We start from the raw sequence: 20,305 nt of genomic DNA, 5'->3' as shown, positions 1-20,305 counted from the left end.
TTTGAGGACAATACAGCCAGAAAAATGTTTCTGAGTAGGAAATGCATGTTTGATTACATTGTGTAGAGCAATATATGTTCTATATCAGATCTATGCCACAGCCCCACACATTTAAAAACTCCCTAAAAGTCCACTTTACTACTATCTAGACTTGCTCCTGTGCACAACCACCATGAACTTATTCACCTGACCCCCATTGCATACAGCCCCTTTTCAATTTGTACTTAATTCTAGCCACAGAACTCTCACCCCTAGTATTTTTTCACTAATATTTACCTCTCTCCCTTATTTTCCCACTTAGTTTACTTCCCTTTCTCAGATTTCATTTGATTCTAACTACTCTCCTCTCTTACTTATAAACTAAAAAAAAACCTCTAATTTTCCCTCCCTTACCCATAGCCCCACCCCAGCAGATTCTGTTTATTGTGGTGATGAGGATGAGGTCCTTGGATTGTATGGTGCAGAGGGATTGAATATTTTTCACATGAAGCATGTCTAGTAACACTGGGTCCAACATGGCTTTGTATGCCAAGCAGAGATCGCCTCTAGGTAGGCGATATGAGATGGAGTATAGCTGTAGTTTTTTGAGTCTGTCTGTGTAGGGCATGTGTTTGAGTCCTAGGATCCTCTTTGTGAAGAATTTCTGTGGCCTCTCCAGTTGTTGCAGGTGTCTAGTGAGATGCATGCCAAATGGGGCATTGTACTGTATAATTGGTCTAATGAGGGATGAGTAGAGAGGGATTATGACCTCTTTCTTCCTGGATGAGAAACCCTTTGTAATGAGATGTGCCACATAGAAAGACTTTCTAACTACAGTGGCCACATGGTTGTCAAAGGAGAGGTTGCTATCCACTTGTGTCCCTAGGTCTCCTATCACACCTTGGGAGTTGAGAGGGCTACTGTCAATGTGGTAGTTCGTGGGCACCGAGTTTTTTCCGAAGGGGATGACTATGCATTTTTTTGCAATGAGCTTGAGATCATGGTTCTGGCACTAGTTGGTGTCAGTGAGGCCTTTTTGTAGGATGTCGACGTCCGCTTGAGAGTCAATAATGGCTCTCAGTTTGCAGTCATCTGCGAACATGGTCAACCAGAGTCCTTTAGTGTTGGCCTGAACTGCAGAGAAGTATATGCCAAACATGAGAGCACCCAGGACCAATCCTTGTGGGACTCAATTCTTGTGACTGCCTAGTAGTCTGATTTGGAGTCACTACTTTCACCATGTGGGTTCTGTCTGTGAGCCAGTTGGCAAGCCCATCTTATGATGTAGGGGTTGACGCCTAGGTTGGTGACTCTGTCAATGATTCCTGAGTGGGGGATGGTGTTGAAGGCCTTGGCCAGATCAAGGTAGGCTGTGTAGACTGCCTTGCCTTCATCGACTGCTCTGGTGACAGATTCGAAGAAGTCTGTCAGGTTTAGCAGACATAATCTGCCCTTCATGAACCCAAACTGTGAGGGATCCAGGGTTTGAAGGTTCCCAATATCCTTATTTATGAGGTCCATAATAATGTGCTGTATGGCCTTACAGATGAGGCTCATCAGGCTGATGGGGCAGTAGTTTCCTGGGTCAGTAGTTGCTCCCCCTTTGTGGAGAGGAATGACTGTAGTGGTGTGCCGTTCGGTAGGGACAAAGCCTGAAATGAGGCCGTGGTTGAACAGGGCACTCGCGTGGAGTGCCATTTCCCCTTTGTAGTTTGTGTAGCACGCAACCAGGTATATTATCAGGTCCCATGGAAGCTGTATGTTTGGCTTTGGATAGTGCTGCTTCTACCTGAGCAACCATGATATTAGGGATTTGGCATTCTTTGGGTATTGGGATGGACCCTTTTGGGGGTGAGGAGGGGGTAAATTTAGCACTAAACCTGTCTGCCAAGATGTTGGCAATATCTGTTGGTTCAGTGTAAGTGGTGCCATTGTGCACTAGCTCAGAGCACCCCTGCGTATTATGCAGGTTCTTGACGTAGCTAAAGAATGCCTTGTGGTTATCTTTAGCATCTGTTGCAATTTTGTTTTCATAACTAGCTTTGGAGGCTTTAATGAGAGATCTCAGTGTTTTGCTGAGATTTATAAGGGAATTTTTCCAGTCTTGGGACTTTGCCCTTTTCTCCAACAGTTTTTTCTTCTGTTGTAGAGTTTAATTATGTATAATGTTTGTAAATGTGAACTTGTTAATATGGTTTTATTACTTTTATATAAATGTAAGCGTGCCTGTGTCACAAGTGATGATTCATATTGTAAATGTGAGGTGTGGAGTCTTTTTAGTGATTGTTGTATATGTTAAAAATATTAAAGTATGAAGGTATTTTTCTTAATTATAATGCATCCACACTTTAGACTGTAATAAGGCAAGAAAGGCTGGACAATAAGCAAGTTAAAATTAATGTGACGTTATGATCCTGGGCTGCTGGAGGTGTAAAAGTGTACTGATTATATATGTAGAATTGAAAGATTATTTCCAATATTTTTACAGTGATGAATCAAGACTAATGTCCTTAGTTTAAGCTATATATTTTTTATTTATTTTTAAGGGAATGCATTTGAAAAACAAGAGGGAATTCTGAAACATATGAAATGGTAGTTATTTCTTGCAATCTCAAAGGTATTAGCTGTTTATTTTGTTCATTAACACTTGCTCTTGGCTCGAGATGGAACAAACAGGTGCCAGCAATTATGAGAGGTCAGACCATTGTGTTCTGAGTGAAATCTATAGTTATCATTTCTTGCATTTGCAAAGTTACCTTTTTTCCTCATCAGAAAATGGTTTTAATTGCAGGCAATGATTCTGCCGGGGAAACCAGTTAATGGGTCTAATCAATATGTTTGAGTGAAATGTACAAGATACAATATAGCTAACTTTTAAATGGAAATAAGCAGTTCAATGAAAGTCCAGTTTGAAAACATGGAAAGGAAATAGTTATGCAAGTAGTTGCCTTCCCAGCACCTTAGTACCTTAATAAATTAAAACAACATGTACGGTTTAGTTTATATATTTAAATGTAGCTAGTGCATTTTTTTATTAAGGCTAAAAGTTATAGTGTACTGATAGTATCCATGACTTTTTCATTCTAGTAGGGCATGAAGATAAGATAAGGATATGAAGCAATGTGTGTAAGTGAGGAGCACATGGTGTAATATGTTCTTTAGCATGGTTAGCCCAAACTTTAAAATAGTTAGTATCTGAGAGTGCAGCTGCTCATTGGAGAGACTTAATTTTGGAATATGTGCATAATTTTCTGTGTTTGACTTGACCTAAAGGGGATTGGCCTGTTTTGAAATGCACTTAGGTTTTGGTTGAGTGATTTATTGATTCAAAATGTCAGGGAAAGTAAGACCTGGGCTCATAGATGAGAAGAAGCAACTATGTACAAGAGTAACCTGCCAGATATTAGTGTGTGCACATAAACTGTAGATTGGAAATGTATATTTAAAAAACTATCATGCCTAATACGTGGGAGCAGTAACTTTTGTATTATAATGAATATCTGTTAACATGGAATGTAAATGGTCTTACAGGTATATATAAAATGTAGAGTGTATTGAAATGTTGGGGCAAATAGCAGTGCTACAAGCGATGCATTTGGATAGATACGAGCATGTGAATTTGACAAAAAAAAAAAAAAAAAAAAAGGATTTCCGGGTGAACATACAGCAGAGTATCAAGAACGAAGGAAAAGGGCAGTCATACTGATTGCATGAGAAGCACCAAAAGTTATAGAAGAGAGAAAAAGACAATGGCATTTTTTTTTTTTTTACAGTAAGGGGCTTTTGGCAGGGAGGAGGATTACACTGGCATATTCCACATAAAACAATTATGTAGCTTAGGCAGATTTTGGGAGAAATTAAAGTAATTTACTGAAGGAAATTTAATTAGGAGTGGGGACTTTAACCTGATTTGTAATGAATATGTATTTGGGGGACCTAGAAGGAAATATGTAGCAAAAGACGTTAGATTCCTGAAATATGGGAATATTTGGTACAGAAGATGGGAATTTAGTAACAGGCACTCAAGAGTTCACATATTCTTCAAGATACAATAAGTGGACTAGATTGGATAAAAGTTACATTTTCACAGGGGCATGTGTGTTTAACTGAAAGCTTTGAGATGCATCACGTATTCTATCCGATCATATGCCAATAAAAGCTAGTGTAAAGATGCAGATTATATAAAAAGTGAGACACTGGTGTTTTCCTGCTCTTCTAAAAAGATAGGAGTTTAATGAATGGGTAGTGGATATGATTTGAGAGGTATTAAGGAGGAAAGAATTTACTAAGGAAAGGAATACATGAGTGGAATAAGGTGAAAATGAAGTTTAAAACGTGGTAGAAATGGAAAGAGAAAGATGTGGGAAAGAAGTAGTAGGAATTATTTAGAGAAGTTAAAGTATTGCAGAAGGGGAATCTTAAAAAGAAGAGCCAACTGCAGTATGCTAAAAGAAAATATGGGAATGCTTGGGTAATATGCACAAGTTTAAAATGTTGCTGTTAAGCAACTATGTTTTGATAACTCTAGAGGACAAAACAACCTTAAGGCACCATAAAAGAGAGAGAGAGCTGTTGCCAAATTTAGGGAGCCGATGACAAGAAAACTAATCAGAGATCATTTGGAAATTTTATGATAATTTATGTAAAGCAGAGGAATGGAGAACCAAGAAAAGGAACAGATTGGTAATGTTTATGCAAGACTTAATTATACAAAGGTTAGCAGAAGATGAGTCTCAATAATTAATAGCTAATATTGGAAGAGGTGAGGTAAAAGGTCCTCTAACAAACAACTCTTAACCATAACTTGTTGTCTTTCGGCTTTTCCCGGTTAGGGGTCGCCACAGCGAAACTCTGGTCCGCTAATGATTGGCAGTAGATTTTTATGTGCCGAGTTGCTGGCCCTGACGCACAACCTTCAACGAAGGTACGCCCATTCACGTATGTCTCCACACACAAGACGCTCTATCTGAGAATCGAACAGGACAATGTCTTACTGTGAGGCAACAACGCACTTAACCATAGCTAAACCCAACAAAAGAGCTGGACAATGTCTATTCCCATGCCATTGCCAAACAATGGAATGCTCTCCCTCTCTCTCTTACTCAACTAGACTCTTTAAAAACATGTAAATTTGCACTAAAAGAACACTATCTGAATAACCTTGTCTGTTCTTGTAGTCCTATAATTAAGCCACCTTAAATGTTTTGGCCACTATACACTACAAATACTTTTACTAACTTAATATAGTTGCAATTTGCACTGTCTGCCTTCATATCCAATCTCTCTTGATTTATTTATTTCTGTGGCTAAATAAACAGAATTGATTAAACTTTATTCTTACTTATGAGAATATATGAACAGAATTACTAAAAATCTAACGCACTGGGTTTATTTTTCTTGTATTGTATACCTCTATAATTTGTATTTGTCTAGTATATCTACTTCAATTTGTATTGTGTAAAAACTTTCTTGATTTTCAAAGTTAAGCTGATGTTATGCAAAAATGTCTGTGATTGTATGGAGCTTTTCTCCCCGGGCCTCCACTGAAAATGGGTCATTGGCCCAGTGAACTTTCCTGGTTAACAAATGTCAATAAATAAATAAATAAAAGCAGTGATGTATTATCAATCAAGCATGGAAGTATCCAGAAACATACAGTATTCCTGTGAAACTTTAGAAGTTAGGTGGGAAGGAGAGTGGTAAAGATCTGGAAGGTCTTATTTAACAATAGTTTTAAGGGGGAGTACCAACATCTTGTAAGAAAGCTCCTAAAAGTGGTTAAAAACCCTTCAGATCTGGCTTCATATAAATTGGGAAGAGAGATTAGATATGCAATTCACAAAAAAACAGTAGGCGGACATATATGTATGGCTCCCAAATATGCAACAGAGTCTAGCAGATTTAGGAATTTTTGCCTAAAAGTGTTTGCATAGATATTTGTACCCCAAGTAGACTCCACAAATAATTTTTTCCTAGGTATATGGCAAATACTGGGGGTGTAATGGGGAAGAAAGCTGTACCTGAGAATGTGTTTTGGGAGTGTCATTTGTTGGCAGACTTGAAAAATTCCCTTCAGAGTACTGTATAAGGAATACTGGTTAAGCAAATGAATGCAACTAAGGAGGTGATTCTTTTGAGCTCGGATATAGGATCTGAATTGTCTAGACATAGTAAAATCTTACTAAGTGTAATGTTATTGGCTGCCAAAAAAGTGATTACTAGAAAATGGAAATCAAAATTCATTCCTAACATAAACGTGCTAGATATTGAAAATGCGATAAAAGAACTGAAGAGATCTTTAATAAAGGGAAGGAGCAAATTTCGTAGAAATTGAATTTTTCGGAAGATAAAATGTATAATAATGTTCATGAGGAAGAGTGAAGTTTAAGGGAAGGCAGGATCTGAGAAACATTTATAATGCTGGAGTGAATGAAAATTGTTAAAAAGAAAACATGCACATTTACTTGACAGTAGCAGTGAAAACTTATGGTTTTCTTTTCTGTTAATTTATGTGGACCCTTGTTGCAGCTTAAAATGTGATAGTCTAATAAATATGTTTAAAAGTTTAGTAGACTTAAAATGTCATTATTCAGGATTTTGTTGCACCTATAAAGTGTTTCCCTGAGAATCTCACACATGTCCTGTTCTGTTTCTGAAAGCATGTCACTCTTACTCCACGCTTACTTGAGAGTTACACTATATCTTCCCTTAGAATGGAGTATTTAAAGATGTGACTAACCCCAGGTCCATAGTGGCTGTAGGTGCTTTCACCAGAGGGATCAGTGGTAAAAGAAGAGTGGTCTGAGGTACAGTAAATGGCCACAGCTGAGTCAACTACTTGTGACTGAGGCAAATTGCTAGCCTGCTGTAGTGACAAAAGCTGTTTGCTTAAATTTTTCTTTTTGTGGCTGGAGGACGGACTGAACATGGGACTAGTAGTCTGTTCCATGCAGAAGCAGAAAATGGTGCCTCTTTCTCAGAAGGCTGGTAAACACTACCAATCCACAAAAGTTACTTTTTTGGGGGAAAAAACAGTCAAAAAGCACTTTAAAGCACTAACCAAGCCCCACAAAAGCAAGTAAACAATTTCTCCTCAGAAGAAAACGTTTTCAGTTACTTTACACTACTTTTAAACTGACGAGTGCTCCATTCAGAAGTACATTACATTCTTGAGACAATCCATTAAAACTCAACATTCCTAACTTTAAGATAACTTTCTTGAAGAGGAAGGTAATAAAACATTAGCACTATTAAGAAAATTGAAGTTTTCCCCCCAAAAGGACCTTATCTGCCTAGCAAAGGAAAGCACAAGCCAAACATCGATCCTTGAAAGCCTCTGAGAGTACTCTTTCACATTAAAGCACTAAAGGGCCTCATGCCCAAACTTATCTTTTAGTGAGCTGAGCTCAAGTTACTTGACAGTTTGTGTATGTGGAAGGTGCCCTGAAGTTTTGGAAGCTGGACAGCTAATTATATCCTTGGCAGAATGTAACTTGTATAGCTAAGGTTACTGCAGTAATCAATATGATGAACATCCATTTTTACATAGGCATGACATATTTGATGTCACTGCTAACATGAACTTCTTTAGTTATGCAGTCTTTTCCAAAGGTTAGCTGTAGTGTTTGGTTCCTAATTAAGGCAGTTTTTCATTACTGTGCTAGAACTTAAAAGGTGTCTCTAGAAAAGTGGCAAACTTATTTGCAGAATTAAGTCAGACAGTTGACCTTTGCAAGGGGACTGCTTCATGTACTGGAGTACATGGCATTTTGCATAACAATTGCAGTGGCAAGACTGTATATGAAGGTACTGTAGGTTGTCAGAGCTGTAATGAGTCAATGTGAGCAACCTGTCAACTAAATATTACCTGCCAAAATGCTATTCACCTAGTAGACCTAACTTCATGTGGAGAACCTCTGTGTCTTTGCTACAGTATTTCAGTCCCCCCTTAGTGTCACTTGTTTCCATATTTGCTTCAAAATTATTATTTCTGAGGACTCTATTTCAAATCATAGTATTAAAATGTGAATCTTTTGTACCAAGTCCTTTTCATAACATTCTTTAGGAGCTGTGCAAGTTTGGCTATTTTTTTGTTCAGTTCATTTTCAGAGCAGTTAACTTCTCATTCTGGTGGTATCTTAAAAGACAAGGAGGACTTTGCCTTTAGTTTTGCAAGCTGTAATTTAAAATGTTGAAACTGGCACCTCAGAGTTCTGTGAATTTTAAAAAATAGAAATGGGCCCTTAAGAACTCCCAGACTTTGTAAACAGTCCATCTTCCAGGCCATCTCATTGTCAGAAGACACCATGCTAAGCAGAAAAATGTCAGTGGCTTGTGATTGGCATTTAAATACAGAGATACTCAGTACAATAATTCAGAAATGTGATTGCCCACTGAAGTAGCAAAGTTCTACACTTGTCTTACAAAATCAAACTTGGAGGAAAAGATTGCTTCTCCTTCGTGTGAAAACAAGACTTTATGAATTTCTCCCAACCATTATCGACAGTGATACCATGCAAGAGTTGGTATAATTGTCACCCTCGCATGTAGGCTTGTGGGATGCATAATATGTTCTTTCTTGATTCAGAGGACATTACTGAAGGAAACGTAGAGCCATCAGAGCTCATACTGAGTGTTTCAGACTGCCAGAGGAAACTGCTGATGTTGGCTCTGCTTCAGATGATATCCCATGCAGTCACAGAGACTACCATTAATATTGTGACTGTTGACTGTCAAATTGGACATATTCTCAATCCCAGACTGACTTATTCAAAATCTGTAGTGTAGAGGATTTTGTTTGTTAAATTCAAGTTTGACTATATTAAAATATTAAAACAAGCTACAAAAGCGGCACGTATTTTCACTTTTGGCTACAAGTAGTATGCTGATTTTGCTACATTGTGTAATGTAGTGCATTATTTGCATTCCTTGTCAGGTTCATGTGCAGAGGGCAATGCCCTGACTGTGACCCAGACAGCAAAGGCTCTACTAGCAACCTAGGCACTGGTGGTGCCTAGAAGGGAGAGTGGGAGTGGGCTCCTGATGCAAGCTCATCCATCTTGGGAGAAGGAGGCAACTAGAACTACTACTAAAATTGCATGCATGTCAGTAGCTGTTTGGTTGTGATGCGTAGGGTATGCATGCCAAGAAGTATGTACTGTAGCCACAGCTGAATATGCATGGCAGTGTTTGGCCAGTATGCTGGTATTGCCTGCCATTAGCTCCTGTCAGCTCCTATGGGAAATTAGAGATGAGGTTTAAATAGAAAAACCTAATGGCTGCTTGGATGACAGCCTCCTATGGTCAGCTCTCACCCAAAGGGGAACAGGTGGGCAATGGTTGGTCATCTTCATTAAGACTCATTACCTGCAGTAGAACCTTTCCTTAAAGAAACCATTCACTTGTCTGCCCAGTTGTAACCTCTCTCCCATTTTGAGATATTTTTTTGGTGGAGAAATCCCCCTTGAAGGCCTTGAAACAAGCAACTTAACCACTGTTCAGTATCTAGTTTGGGAACCATATTGATGTCAATACTCTCTGCAAAAAAAATGTCAAGAGTTGCTAACAATGATGAGCGTCAGTAGCATATGTAGTCTTTTTTTCAGAGCAGAATTGCTGTAAAAACAAGTCTTTCCTTTATGCCTAGGGTGCTACTAGAGCTAACCTGAACCAGGCTTTCCAGTTGTTTGCTACATATTTTATTATTTTATTTTCAGAAGATATGCAAAGTCCCCTGGAAGGGATGTCGCACACTCCTTTAATGTCAGTAAGTGTTGCATCAAGAGACTTTGCTGAAAGGGCATTATTGTGATTTCAAAATAAATGGTCAAATCATACACACACACAAAAAAAAAAGCAGCATCATTGGCAACAGTTTAAACTTTGACCAGTATGCATCTACAACAGCTGGAAAATGTGTATCCTGTAGACTTCCTCACCTTTAAGGATATGTCTTGTCACTCCGGGGCTGTCATTGTACCACTTTATACTTGCATATCTGACCCAGTAGTGAATGCACTGCTGCATTTTTGTGGCCTTCAAACCCCCTAAAACAGCTTGGAAAGGTGCACCATTTCCCTACCAGAAAAATCACAGGGTTAGAAAAACTGAGACAATTTAAAAAATTTATAACATTTTTTTACAAAGGAATTCTGAAACTTTTCAGGAAGGCTGTAGGAGCGGTCATCATGTTTTATTTCTTTTAAGTTTCTTAGAGGTGACTTCTATCTAGTCTATATGGCAAAGTCCAAGTCTCTTTTCAAACTCTGCACCTAGAACATATACTGGGAAACCTAATACTAAAAGTAAGTATTAATAGTAAAATCCCTGACTCTGTGGGGCAGTGTGGATGGGCCCACCAGGAAGGGAGAAGAATGAAGGGGTATGTCCTGCTTGCTTCTCCCAGAGGTGAAGAAGGAAGTGGGTGCTCAGGAAGCAACATAGTAAGTGCGGGTTCTGTGGTGGAAACTGCAAAAATCACCTCCCAGGCATGGGGTGGGGGACTGTTTACTGCCAAAATGCCTTGTGGAAGTGAGGGTCACCAGTACAGAAAACCCATTTCATGTCCCTCATTTGAGTCTGCAAGCCTTTTGTCCATGGGGAAATGTAAGGCTAAACAGAAAAACCCTACAATCACCATAATAGCTGTCTAAATAACAATCCATATTGATCAACCCTCTCCCCGGTGCTGGGAAATGCATATGGCTGAGTAGATGGGAGGGGGGTCGAGGTTCAAAAGCCAGGGGGACTCAAAGTGCAAAAAAATATATATATATAAAGAAATAAACTGTGACAGATAAATGAACCATCTCAAGGCTGTACAGCAGTCGTCTTAATAAGTCTGTTAATTTCTTTCAGAAACAGTTGTGGTAGACATATGCAAACACACATGGGAACAGAATGTCAACATAGGCTTAGGACAGTCAAGCTTCTTGAATTCTAGTGTACAGTAAAACGTATGAGCCTGTTTTAAGCAGAGCAACTGCTACTTCAAAGATGCATTTATGTTGGCCCAGCTCATCCTGTTCGACCTCTAGATCTTGTGATGTAGGTTCAAGTTAATTTAGAACCCAAATCTTCCCCAGGTTCTAGCTCCTCCCATTCTTCCATGCTGGTTTGCACCTAAATTTACTCTTCAAATTTCATTTGCTGCTCACAAAAGGTGAAACACTGAAAAATGACCCCAGACTCTTTCAGAATTTTTCCTGGAATTTTGTAGAGTTACTTCTTCTTGAGTAAGTCTCATTACTGTTGCAGCTTTTTCAGATTCATCCTTTCTCTAAATGTTGGCTGCTTTAGTCTCATTTTTTCTCTCTCAGATTCTTATCTCCTTCTTTTTCTTCACTATTTACCTCCCAGCTGTTACATTTTGAAAAGTATTTTTATTTATTTGTTTATTTTTTTTAAGCTGGTCAAATCTGTGGTGTTTTAGACTTTTGATTTTGTTTTGGCTGTTGTTCCTGACAGGGTCATAGTCTGGATAGCTCTAATTTCAAAAGTATTCAAGTGAGGACATAAGGTTCCACCCACCAATACCACCTTAAATATTAGTGTGTTAGTTGCTTGGGAGCTCAATATGTAGCTGTAAGATGTGAAATTTCTTGTACTTTTGTCGAGGACGGTTAGAGATAGGAAGCTTAAACTTATTCTCAACAGCTTGTTGGCCAGGACAAGAGTGAGGATAAAGCAACTTCTGCCTGTACTTCAAACCAATTTCACCACCCCTAGGAAAAAACTTCCAAAAGGAGAGAAGTAGCTTCCACTTCCAGCTTCAGAACCCCTATGGTGGTTAAGAAACCAAGACAGGGCACTACCCCTTCTTGTGCTGTTTGTATTAGTAATTTCATATTCTGAGCAATTGGTTATGATGATGGGTAAAGCTACTTCAGTGAACAAGTTTAGACAGCACAGTGTAAGTCTTGCATCTGAATCAAGGTTACCAGGCTTAATTCCTGCAGGCATCGCTCTGTCGGGTCTATGCATTCTCTCCATCTTCTCTGGCTGGTGATATTGATTATTCCAATGTGATGGAGGCTTTATTGCAGGTCTAGATGAAGACTGGTATTGTCGGTCTCCCTCTGCTTCCAAGATTGGCAAGGACGCTTTTTTCTTGTCTTTTGTTTTTCAACCCCTTCCTTATTGTGCCTAGTTCTGGCACCAATTACTGAGGGATCTAGTTACTTCCATTCTGCATTACCACTGACATCATTAGACACCCTGCTGTTGACCACTCTGGATGCATTCTGTACTTGGCTGTTCATGCTTTTGGCACTGGTCCACCAGTGGTACCCTTGGTGCTAATGCCACTGAGCTGTGAGCCTTCTGTGTCTATGACTTGAGTCTGCTTTTGGTATCGATCCTGTAAGCACCACTCCAGAATTTGATTTTTATCAACCTTCAATGCCAGGGGCTTTGGTGCTGGAGCCATTGTTGATTTGGCTTCTTAGTGTCACAACATATGCCTCATTTGGTTCTCCACCATTCATTTGCCGAGTTCCCAGCATTGAAACAGTCAGTGCCAGACAGGTTTCAGGAGTCAGCTGAGAGACGCTGATGTTTCATTCCCATGGTCAAGAGCACCTTGCCCTACGGGTGCTGCCCCAGCTACCACCTAAGATCTATCTCATTGTAAGCCTTCAGCATCCCACTGCCCTATGACTAGGGTAGCAGAATATCTCTAGAGATCTTAGTCATAGATCCGTCTGTCCTTGCATCATCTCATCCTTGGACAACTTCTTTCCTTCCAGGAAGCCCAGGAAAGTGGATATGGAAAGGGAGACATTTCAATTCACCCTTGAAGTCCCCTCTGCCAGATGCAGAAGATGGAGATGAGGGAAATTCCCTGTCTTCCCCACCTGATGACCTCACTTTCGGAGAAATCCTAGAATTACACCAGAAAATGGTAGGTTGGCCCTCTTGTACCTACTTGTCTGCAGAAAGATTCTTGGGAAGCCTTCCACTCGTATACTTCAACTTTATGGGATGTCGACCTCGGAGGACAAAATTATATTCTTGGTTGTCTGAACGGCTTGGAAATACTCAGATGTAGTGGCCATTGTTCCAAGAAGGCTAGGCTGCATCACTTAGCTGTCTCTGGAATGGTGTCCACTGGTTCATAGGTTGATACTAGGCTGTATGCCCTAGGGCATTTATCAGCCTAGCCAGAGTGTATTTGGCTTACGCCACCCCTTAAAAAATAGGTTTTACTGTGCCCTTTTTTTGGTTACTTTATTGAGCCTCTGTCTAGTAGTGACACAGAAGTGATCGCCGGAGTGAACTTATGATCTCCCATCCACTCGTCAAGATTTCTCTTGAAGAGAGTTAGCGAGGGGCTCTGCCTGATATGGACTGGGATTCTATTCCAGAGTACTGGGAGCCTCTGGGTCAAGAATCTGTGTCTCCAGCATGTCCTATTAATTTCTGTGTTGAGATTCAAATCCCTTGAGTGCATAGCTCTAGTGGATTTGAATTTTTTGAGGTGGAGCATGTCCATTAATTCTGGGTTGGACATGGCTTTATAAGTCAGGCACAGATCGCCTCTAAGTAGGCGGTATGCAACTGAGTAGAGCTTGAGTTTCTTTAACCTGGCAGCATAGGTCATCTGTTTGAGACACTTGATCCTTTTGGTGAGGTACTTTTGTGGTCTCTCCAGTTGTTGCAGGTGACAGGTAAGGTACATCCCAAATGGGGCATTGTATTCAATTATGGGCCTGATTAGGGATGAGTAAAGGGGCACAATGACCTCCTTGGATTTAGATGTGAACCCTTTCATGATGAGGTGGGCTATATAGAAGGTCTTTCTAACCACTTTGGCAATGTGGTTGTCAAAGGAGAGATTACTATCAACTTGGGTTACCAGGTACCTAATTACTTTCTCCGTACTTAATGGATTACCGCCTGTATGGTAGTTTGTGGGCACTTTGTTTTTTCCAAAGGGTATGACTATACACTTCTCGGCGTTTAGTTTCAGGCCATGGCTTTGGCACCAGTTGTCCATCTCTGTGAGACCCTCCTGGAGGATGCCTGTGTCAGCTGGAGAGTCGATTATGGCACCCAGTTTGCAGTTGTCTGCAAACTTGGTCAGCCATAGTCCTCCCATGTTGGCCTGTACCTCTGAAAAATATATACCGAACAAGAGCGGTCCCAGGACTGAGCCTTGTGGGACGCCACTTGTAACAGGTTTAGAGTCTGACATAGCTCCTGCAATTCTGACCATGTGGGTTCTGTCCTTGAGCCAGTTTGCAACTCATCTTATGACATAGGGGTTTATATTTAGGCTGGAGAGCTTATCTATGATGCCGGAGTGGGGTATGGTGTCAAAGGCTTTTGCAAGGTCCAGGTAGGCAGTGTGAACTACCTTCCCTTCATCTATGGCCTTGGTGACTGTTTCAAAGAAGTCTACCAGGTTCAAGAGGCAGGATCTGCCTTTAACAAAGCCAAATTGTGTAGGATCTAGCATCTGTAGTTCCCCAATGTCTTTGTTTATGAGTCCCATGATGATCCACTCCATGGCCTTGCAGACTAGGCTAGTCAGCCTTATGGGGCGATAGTTCCCAGGGTCCGTTGAGGCTCCACCTTTGTGGAGTGGGACCACTGTTGCTGTACGCCATTCCTTGGGTACATAACCTGTAGAAAGGCTGAGATTGAGCAATAGCCTAATATGAGGTTTTAGCTCCTCTTGGAGCTCCTGTAGGACGCAGCCCGGGACACCGTCCGGTCCCATTGATGCTGTGTTTTTTGCTTTGGAGAGGGCAGCTCCTACCTGAGCATCTGTGATGACAGGGAGATGAGACTCTGCTGGGACAGATAATTGCTCCTTTGTGGGGGGAAGGGGGGGAGAAGTTTGCACTGAACCTGTCCGCCAGGATGTTGGCAATGTCTGTGGGTTCAGTGTATTTTTTGTCATTTTGGACTAACTCTGAGCATATATGGGAGTTGCCACCCAGGTTTCTAACATAACTAAAGAAAGCCTTGTGGTTATCTTTAGTGTCTTGTGCAATTTTTCTCTCGAAGCTGGCCTTGGAAGATTTTATGAGGGACCGTAGTTTTTTGCTAGTACTGATCAGTGATGCCTTCTTATTGAGGGATTTTGCTCTATCCTGCAGTAGCTTTCTCCTTTTGTTGTATAGTTTATTTATGGCCTTGGTCCACCAGATAGGACATCTGCCTTTGGAGGATTGGGTCTTGGTTTTATTTGGGATTGCATGATCCATGCATTCCTGAAGATGTCCATAGAATGCATTTATATAGGACTCTGCTGTTTGGGCCGTAGTTTCCACTGGCCCAGGGGCTTTGAGTGATTTCACCTCGGTTTTGAGGAGTGTGAAATTAGCCTTGGTGAAGTTTTTTACTGTGGTTTTTTGGGGTGGTGGTGTGGTCGGGATGTGGATGTCCAGAGAGATTAATTTGTGGTCTGATCTTACCAATGAGGGGTGTACTTCTGGTGTAGAGCATAGAGTCCTCATGTTTGTGATGACCAGGTCAAGTATGTTTACCCCTCTTGTAGGCGTGGTGACCAGTTGTTCCATAGCATTTGAGTTTATATATTCCAGGAACCTCTGGGCTAGGTTGTTAGGGCTTGAGTAGTGTTCCCAGTCTATGCTTGGGTAGTTGAAGTCACCCAATATAAAGGTATTTGGAGAGACATTCATATTCTCCAGTGTTCTCAGGAATGCCACGTGAGGTTCCAGAGTCTGGGATGGTGGTCTGTAGCAGGCTATAAACTGAAATGCAGTTTTGCCCACTGTTAGTTGCACATGGATGGTTTCTGAGGCTTCATGCAGTGCCACTAACCTGGAGGTGTGGGTATCCTTGATGAATATGGATACTCCCCCTCCTTTTGTGGTTCGGTCCGAGTTTTGGGGACGAAAAGCATGGTATGAGGTATAACCTGGTAGTGATGGGGTGCTCTCGGGAGCCTTGAACCAGGTCTGTGTTACTACACAGACATCGATATTCTCCATGCTGAGGAGAGCCTCGAGTACTTGCATTTTGAGGTTTAGACTTCTGGCGTTTAGTATTACCCTTAGTTTGTTTTTCCTTGTGTTGTTTATGGAGATGGGTTTGTCTTTTGAGCCTTGCCTAAAAAAGGCACTATGGGGGTGGCAAGAGCCTTTGCCAGTATCCAAAAGCCCAGAGGTGACAGGTGCAAGCCGTCCCTAGCGAAGCAGCGTGGCTTGTCGAGCATGTCATCCCAGGCTGTCAGACACTGGATCCCCTTTGAATGACACCAGAACTTTAGCCAATTGTTAAAATTGATCATTTTGTCTTTATACTGTGGCATCATTTTCGGTGAGGGTAAGATGCTACTCAAGGTCAGGGTCATACCTGTCTGGGCTACATGATCTGAGAGCTCCTCTGTCTCTTTTCATGTAGTCCAGGGAGGTATGGCTCAGGACATTCACACCAGCATGGACGATGACAGAGTCATATTTGTACTTGCTTTGGAGTGACCTGAGTGCTTGTGTTATGTGGAGGATCCTGGCGCCTGACAAGGCAGCTCATCGTGACCTTCTCCTTGTTCAGCCTGGTGAGTGGGACATCAGTGTGCCTGACGATAGTCACCTATTACAAGTGTATCAGGTGTGTTGTTTGTCCTTAAGGCTGTGACTGTTTGGCACACTGATTTTGTGAAGTATGTGTATCATTTTTTTTGTTGTGTGGTAGAGGTTGCTTGGATGTCTGCTTTGGATGTCTCTGCTGTTTAGGCAGATTTGTATTTAGAGCCTCCGAGTATGTTTTAGTGTGTTTGTGTTTGATTTGATGATGTGGTAGGTCTATGTGCGACTGGATTTGTGGTGTGTATGGTTACCTTCTCCCCCTGACTGGCTGCGCCAGTATTGCGTTGAGAGAGCTTAGCCTCCAATTTGGCTATATGGTTGCATCTCTCGCATATATTAGTATTTGTTAGGAGGAGGAGAGGGTTGTCTGTGTACATGAGGCAGTTGTAACATTGCCTCAGGATTCCCAGATTCACCTGCTGGACTGGAGAGGAAACTGGCAACTGACCTTTGGACATGCCGGTATAGTATAAGTAACTCCTTTAAGGCTGACAGAAAGGACCAATAGGGGAACTCCTAGGGAGTATATGAGGATGTAGTGCTATTAGTTTGTTTCTCTCTATCTTTCGGCTTTTCCCGGTTAGGGGTCGCCACAGCGGAACCCTGGTCAGCTAATGATTGGCAGTAGAGTTTTAAGTGCTGGCTTGCCGGGCCTAACGCACAGCCTTCCATGAAGGAACGCCCGTTCACGCATGTTGACAAACAGAAGACGCTCTGAGAATCGAACGGGCAACATCTAACTGTGAGGTGACAACGCTATCGCAGCACCACCACCGCAGTAGATGCTATATTAGTTTATTAGTGCTAACTTATATAATTGCTTGTAAGAGCAGTGCTAGGTTATAGGTTTAGAGTAATTTCTTTACTTGAGAGAATAGATCAGATCTAAGGGTAAAGTCAGCTGTCATCATTGCTGCAGCCATTAAGTGAGAACTAACTCCTGAATGATGCACTGATGCGTCCCATAAAAACAGAATCCAGGACTTTAGGTCACTATGGGAAACATGTATTTGTACCTTTCTTATTTGCAACAAAGGAGGCAACCTATCTGTTACAAACATTACAGTTCTAGCATAGTCTTGCAGATGAATTTCACAAGATGCAGAAATAGTTACCAGAGAACCAGGCAGGACTTGGAATACGGTTGGTATTGAAGGTAGCAACAAAGGACTCTGCTTCCAACCTTTCCTTGCATCTGATGCACAGTACTATGGCTGGATCTGCTAGAGCAATGGGCATCTGCTTTGTGGTCCACTTCCACGTCTGGCTACAGTTGGCTGACTTCATTGAAAATTTCAAGGCATCCTTCTTGAGTTCCCCATTGTTTCTCCAATCTGTTCAGACCACAAGTCAGAAGAAAACTGCAAGAGAGTGGGAGAGATGTCAACACTTGATGAGGCTTTTTCAAACACCACTTAAGTTACCATACAGAAAATGCCTAAGCAAAGATGGATCAAATGTTCTTTGCAGCAGTGGAATAAGGCATCTGAGAGGGAGCAAATTGGCCAATCCTGCTTCCAGATAGGATGCCCACCCAGAGTTGGACTTTATCAGCAGAACAATGAGTCATGAGATTTCTGATCTGCAGAGCAGTCCCAACAAAACTCTTGATGGCTTGCACCAGCTGTTCAGCTGTGGAGGCAGTTGAGGTAGCCTTTCCCTCCATGTTTCTGCATCGCTGCCCATCATGCAGGACAGGATAAGGATATTTGTATCCAGAAGCTACAAAGTCCCATTCTACAACCCTCCCCAAGCTGCAATCCCTTCCACTGCTCAACATCCCACTTTGTCATGGAGAGTGGTAGAAATACACAAGGCACAAGCCATTATAGGAGGATGAGAAGCACAAGAGCCTGGGGAAAATTTTCAGTGTGAGCTGATTTAAACCTCTGGTACAAGTCCTAGAGGATGAAGTGTTTTTTAAATGTTACAAGTTGGATTTTTGAGCCTAGAGTGGGACAGGATGTGCTAGGGTTGATCTCATTTAGCCTACGTAGGCACCTTTTCTCCTTCCATGATTCATTACAGCACTTTTTCTTATGTTGCTCTCTTGTTATGAATTGATTACTGTAATGTTATTTTCCCAAGTAGTACAGTTGAATAAAATACTCACCTTTACTGTATATCTTTGACATAGAGTTACAGCAGCAAGCATCCTTCTGGGTCTAACCACTATGTTGTGCTTCGTATGGGAAACAATATATTTAGATTACCATGTGTTTTATGATTGCTTTTACAAAGTTCACATTCCACTGTTGGAGGACTCTTTCTATCTTAATCTTTAGAGCCAAATGTTAAGACCTTGCTGGAAGAACTGAAACAGAAAAAGTCTTCATTGTTTTGAATGATGAAGTGTAAGATGGATGTCAGTGGGACAGCACGTTGAGTAAAAAAGGCTCAAGGTTTGGACATTTGCTACTGCTGGAAGATTTTGGGCCAGCATCCTTTAACTGAATTCTGTAGCATTTCTTTGCCAAAGATAATTTAAGGTATCTTAAGTGTACTTTACTGCTGTACTTTGTAACTCTGATACAAGTTTTATTCTAGTATATTGGTACCATTCATCTTTCTGCACTTTTTTTTTTTTAAATGTGACAGCATTTTATATCAGAGTTACTACGTAGCCTAGTTACAAAAGCTTGCATGATACAGCTACTGTTAGAATAATGCTTTCTGTGTCATTGCCAGAAATGAACTTTTGTTACTCGTTTCTATAACAGGTCTTGGAACTACCTCTTCTACTCCAGCTCATGAAGTAGGACGAAGGACTTCTGTTCTTTTTTCTAAGAAGAATCCTAAAACAGGACCCCCCAAACGGCCAGGTCGACCCCCAAAAAATAGGGACAATCAGGCATCTTCTGGACCAAGTAATAGCAATCCAACGGGATCCATGCGCCTCCCAGCAGCAGTGGCAACTTCTCAGAAGCACAGGAAGCGGGGTCGTCCAGCAAGGTCAAGCACTAGTTCGGACAGTGACAGTGACAAATCTGCAGATCTTCAAATCGGTAAGAGTTAAATGATACATTGGTTGTCTTGTAATTACCTTTTATGTGCAACCCCCCCCCCCCCCAAGTCCATTCAAAAGCAGGAGGTGATAGTTGGGAGTGGGAGATTTGCCACACCTCAGTTGGAGTCAGCCTGGTGTTGTGAAAATGCCTGTATATGTTTGTTTCCATATACTGAAGCAAGCATTGTCGGATGTAGATCAGTTTGCACAAAACTCAACTTTCTAGCTGTATAAACTCTCCAGGTATGCCTGGCGGTGATTACATAAATGGGAGTCCCTTTCCTTGGAGGAAGCAAAGCTGATTTTAATGTGTCTGTCATCTGTCCGAACCTCTGGATGTTAATCATTCCCTTATTGCCATTAGCACAAGCAGAGACCATGTCTCTACTCGTAGGTTGTCAGTGTGTACTAAGTTTTGATTGACTGTGGCTGTAAATTAAAGTTTGTGAGATGATTGTTGGATATTTTCCAGCTGCTGACATCATAAATTTGAGGACTTTAGGCATTTAAATGTTCTGAAATTGCACAGAAGTTTTGACATTTTAGTCTTGTGGTTTCATACTGTAGCATTTAAAATAATAGTCATAATAATAACAATACCCATTTGTAAATCAGGTAGGGCCACTGTGGAGATGTACCCTTTTCAAAGGTGGCGCAGAAGCAATGTCTGAATTAGTGACTTGCTCAAGGTCAGACAGTAGGCAAGTGAGGGCTGAGGGAATCGAACCCTGTACCACAGGAATTAGTTCACAGCGTTAAC

General features: G+C 41.2%; 1 protein-coding gene across 1 annotated transcript in view; it reads left to right on the top strand.

The window, feature by feature from the left end:
- BRPF1 (bromodomain and PHD finger containing 1) overlaps positions 1 to 20,305 on the top strand; it is a gene marked incomplete at its 5' end in the record, with an annotated part of 1,674,836 nt that overhangs the window by 1,313,881 nt on the left and 340,650 nt on the right. Inside the window, one exon of the mRNA XM_044076412.1 lies at positions 19,259 to 19,543. Within this exon, the coding sequence (XP_043932347.1) occupies positions 19,259 to 19,543 (285 nt within the window). The remainder of the gene's footprint in view (positions 1 to 19,258; positions 19,544 to 20,305) is intronic.

Source organism: Protopterus annectens, chromosome 7.part0 (genome assembly GCF_019279795.1).
Source record: "Protopterus annectens isolate FY-2018-M chromosome 7.part0, PAN1.0, whole genome shotgun sequence".
Taxonomy (NCBI): Eukaryota; Metazoa; Chordata; order Ceratodontiformes; family Protopteridae; genus Protopterus; species Protopterus annectens.
This window is presented reverse-complemented; position numbering and strand designations above follow the sequence as displayed.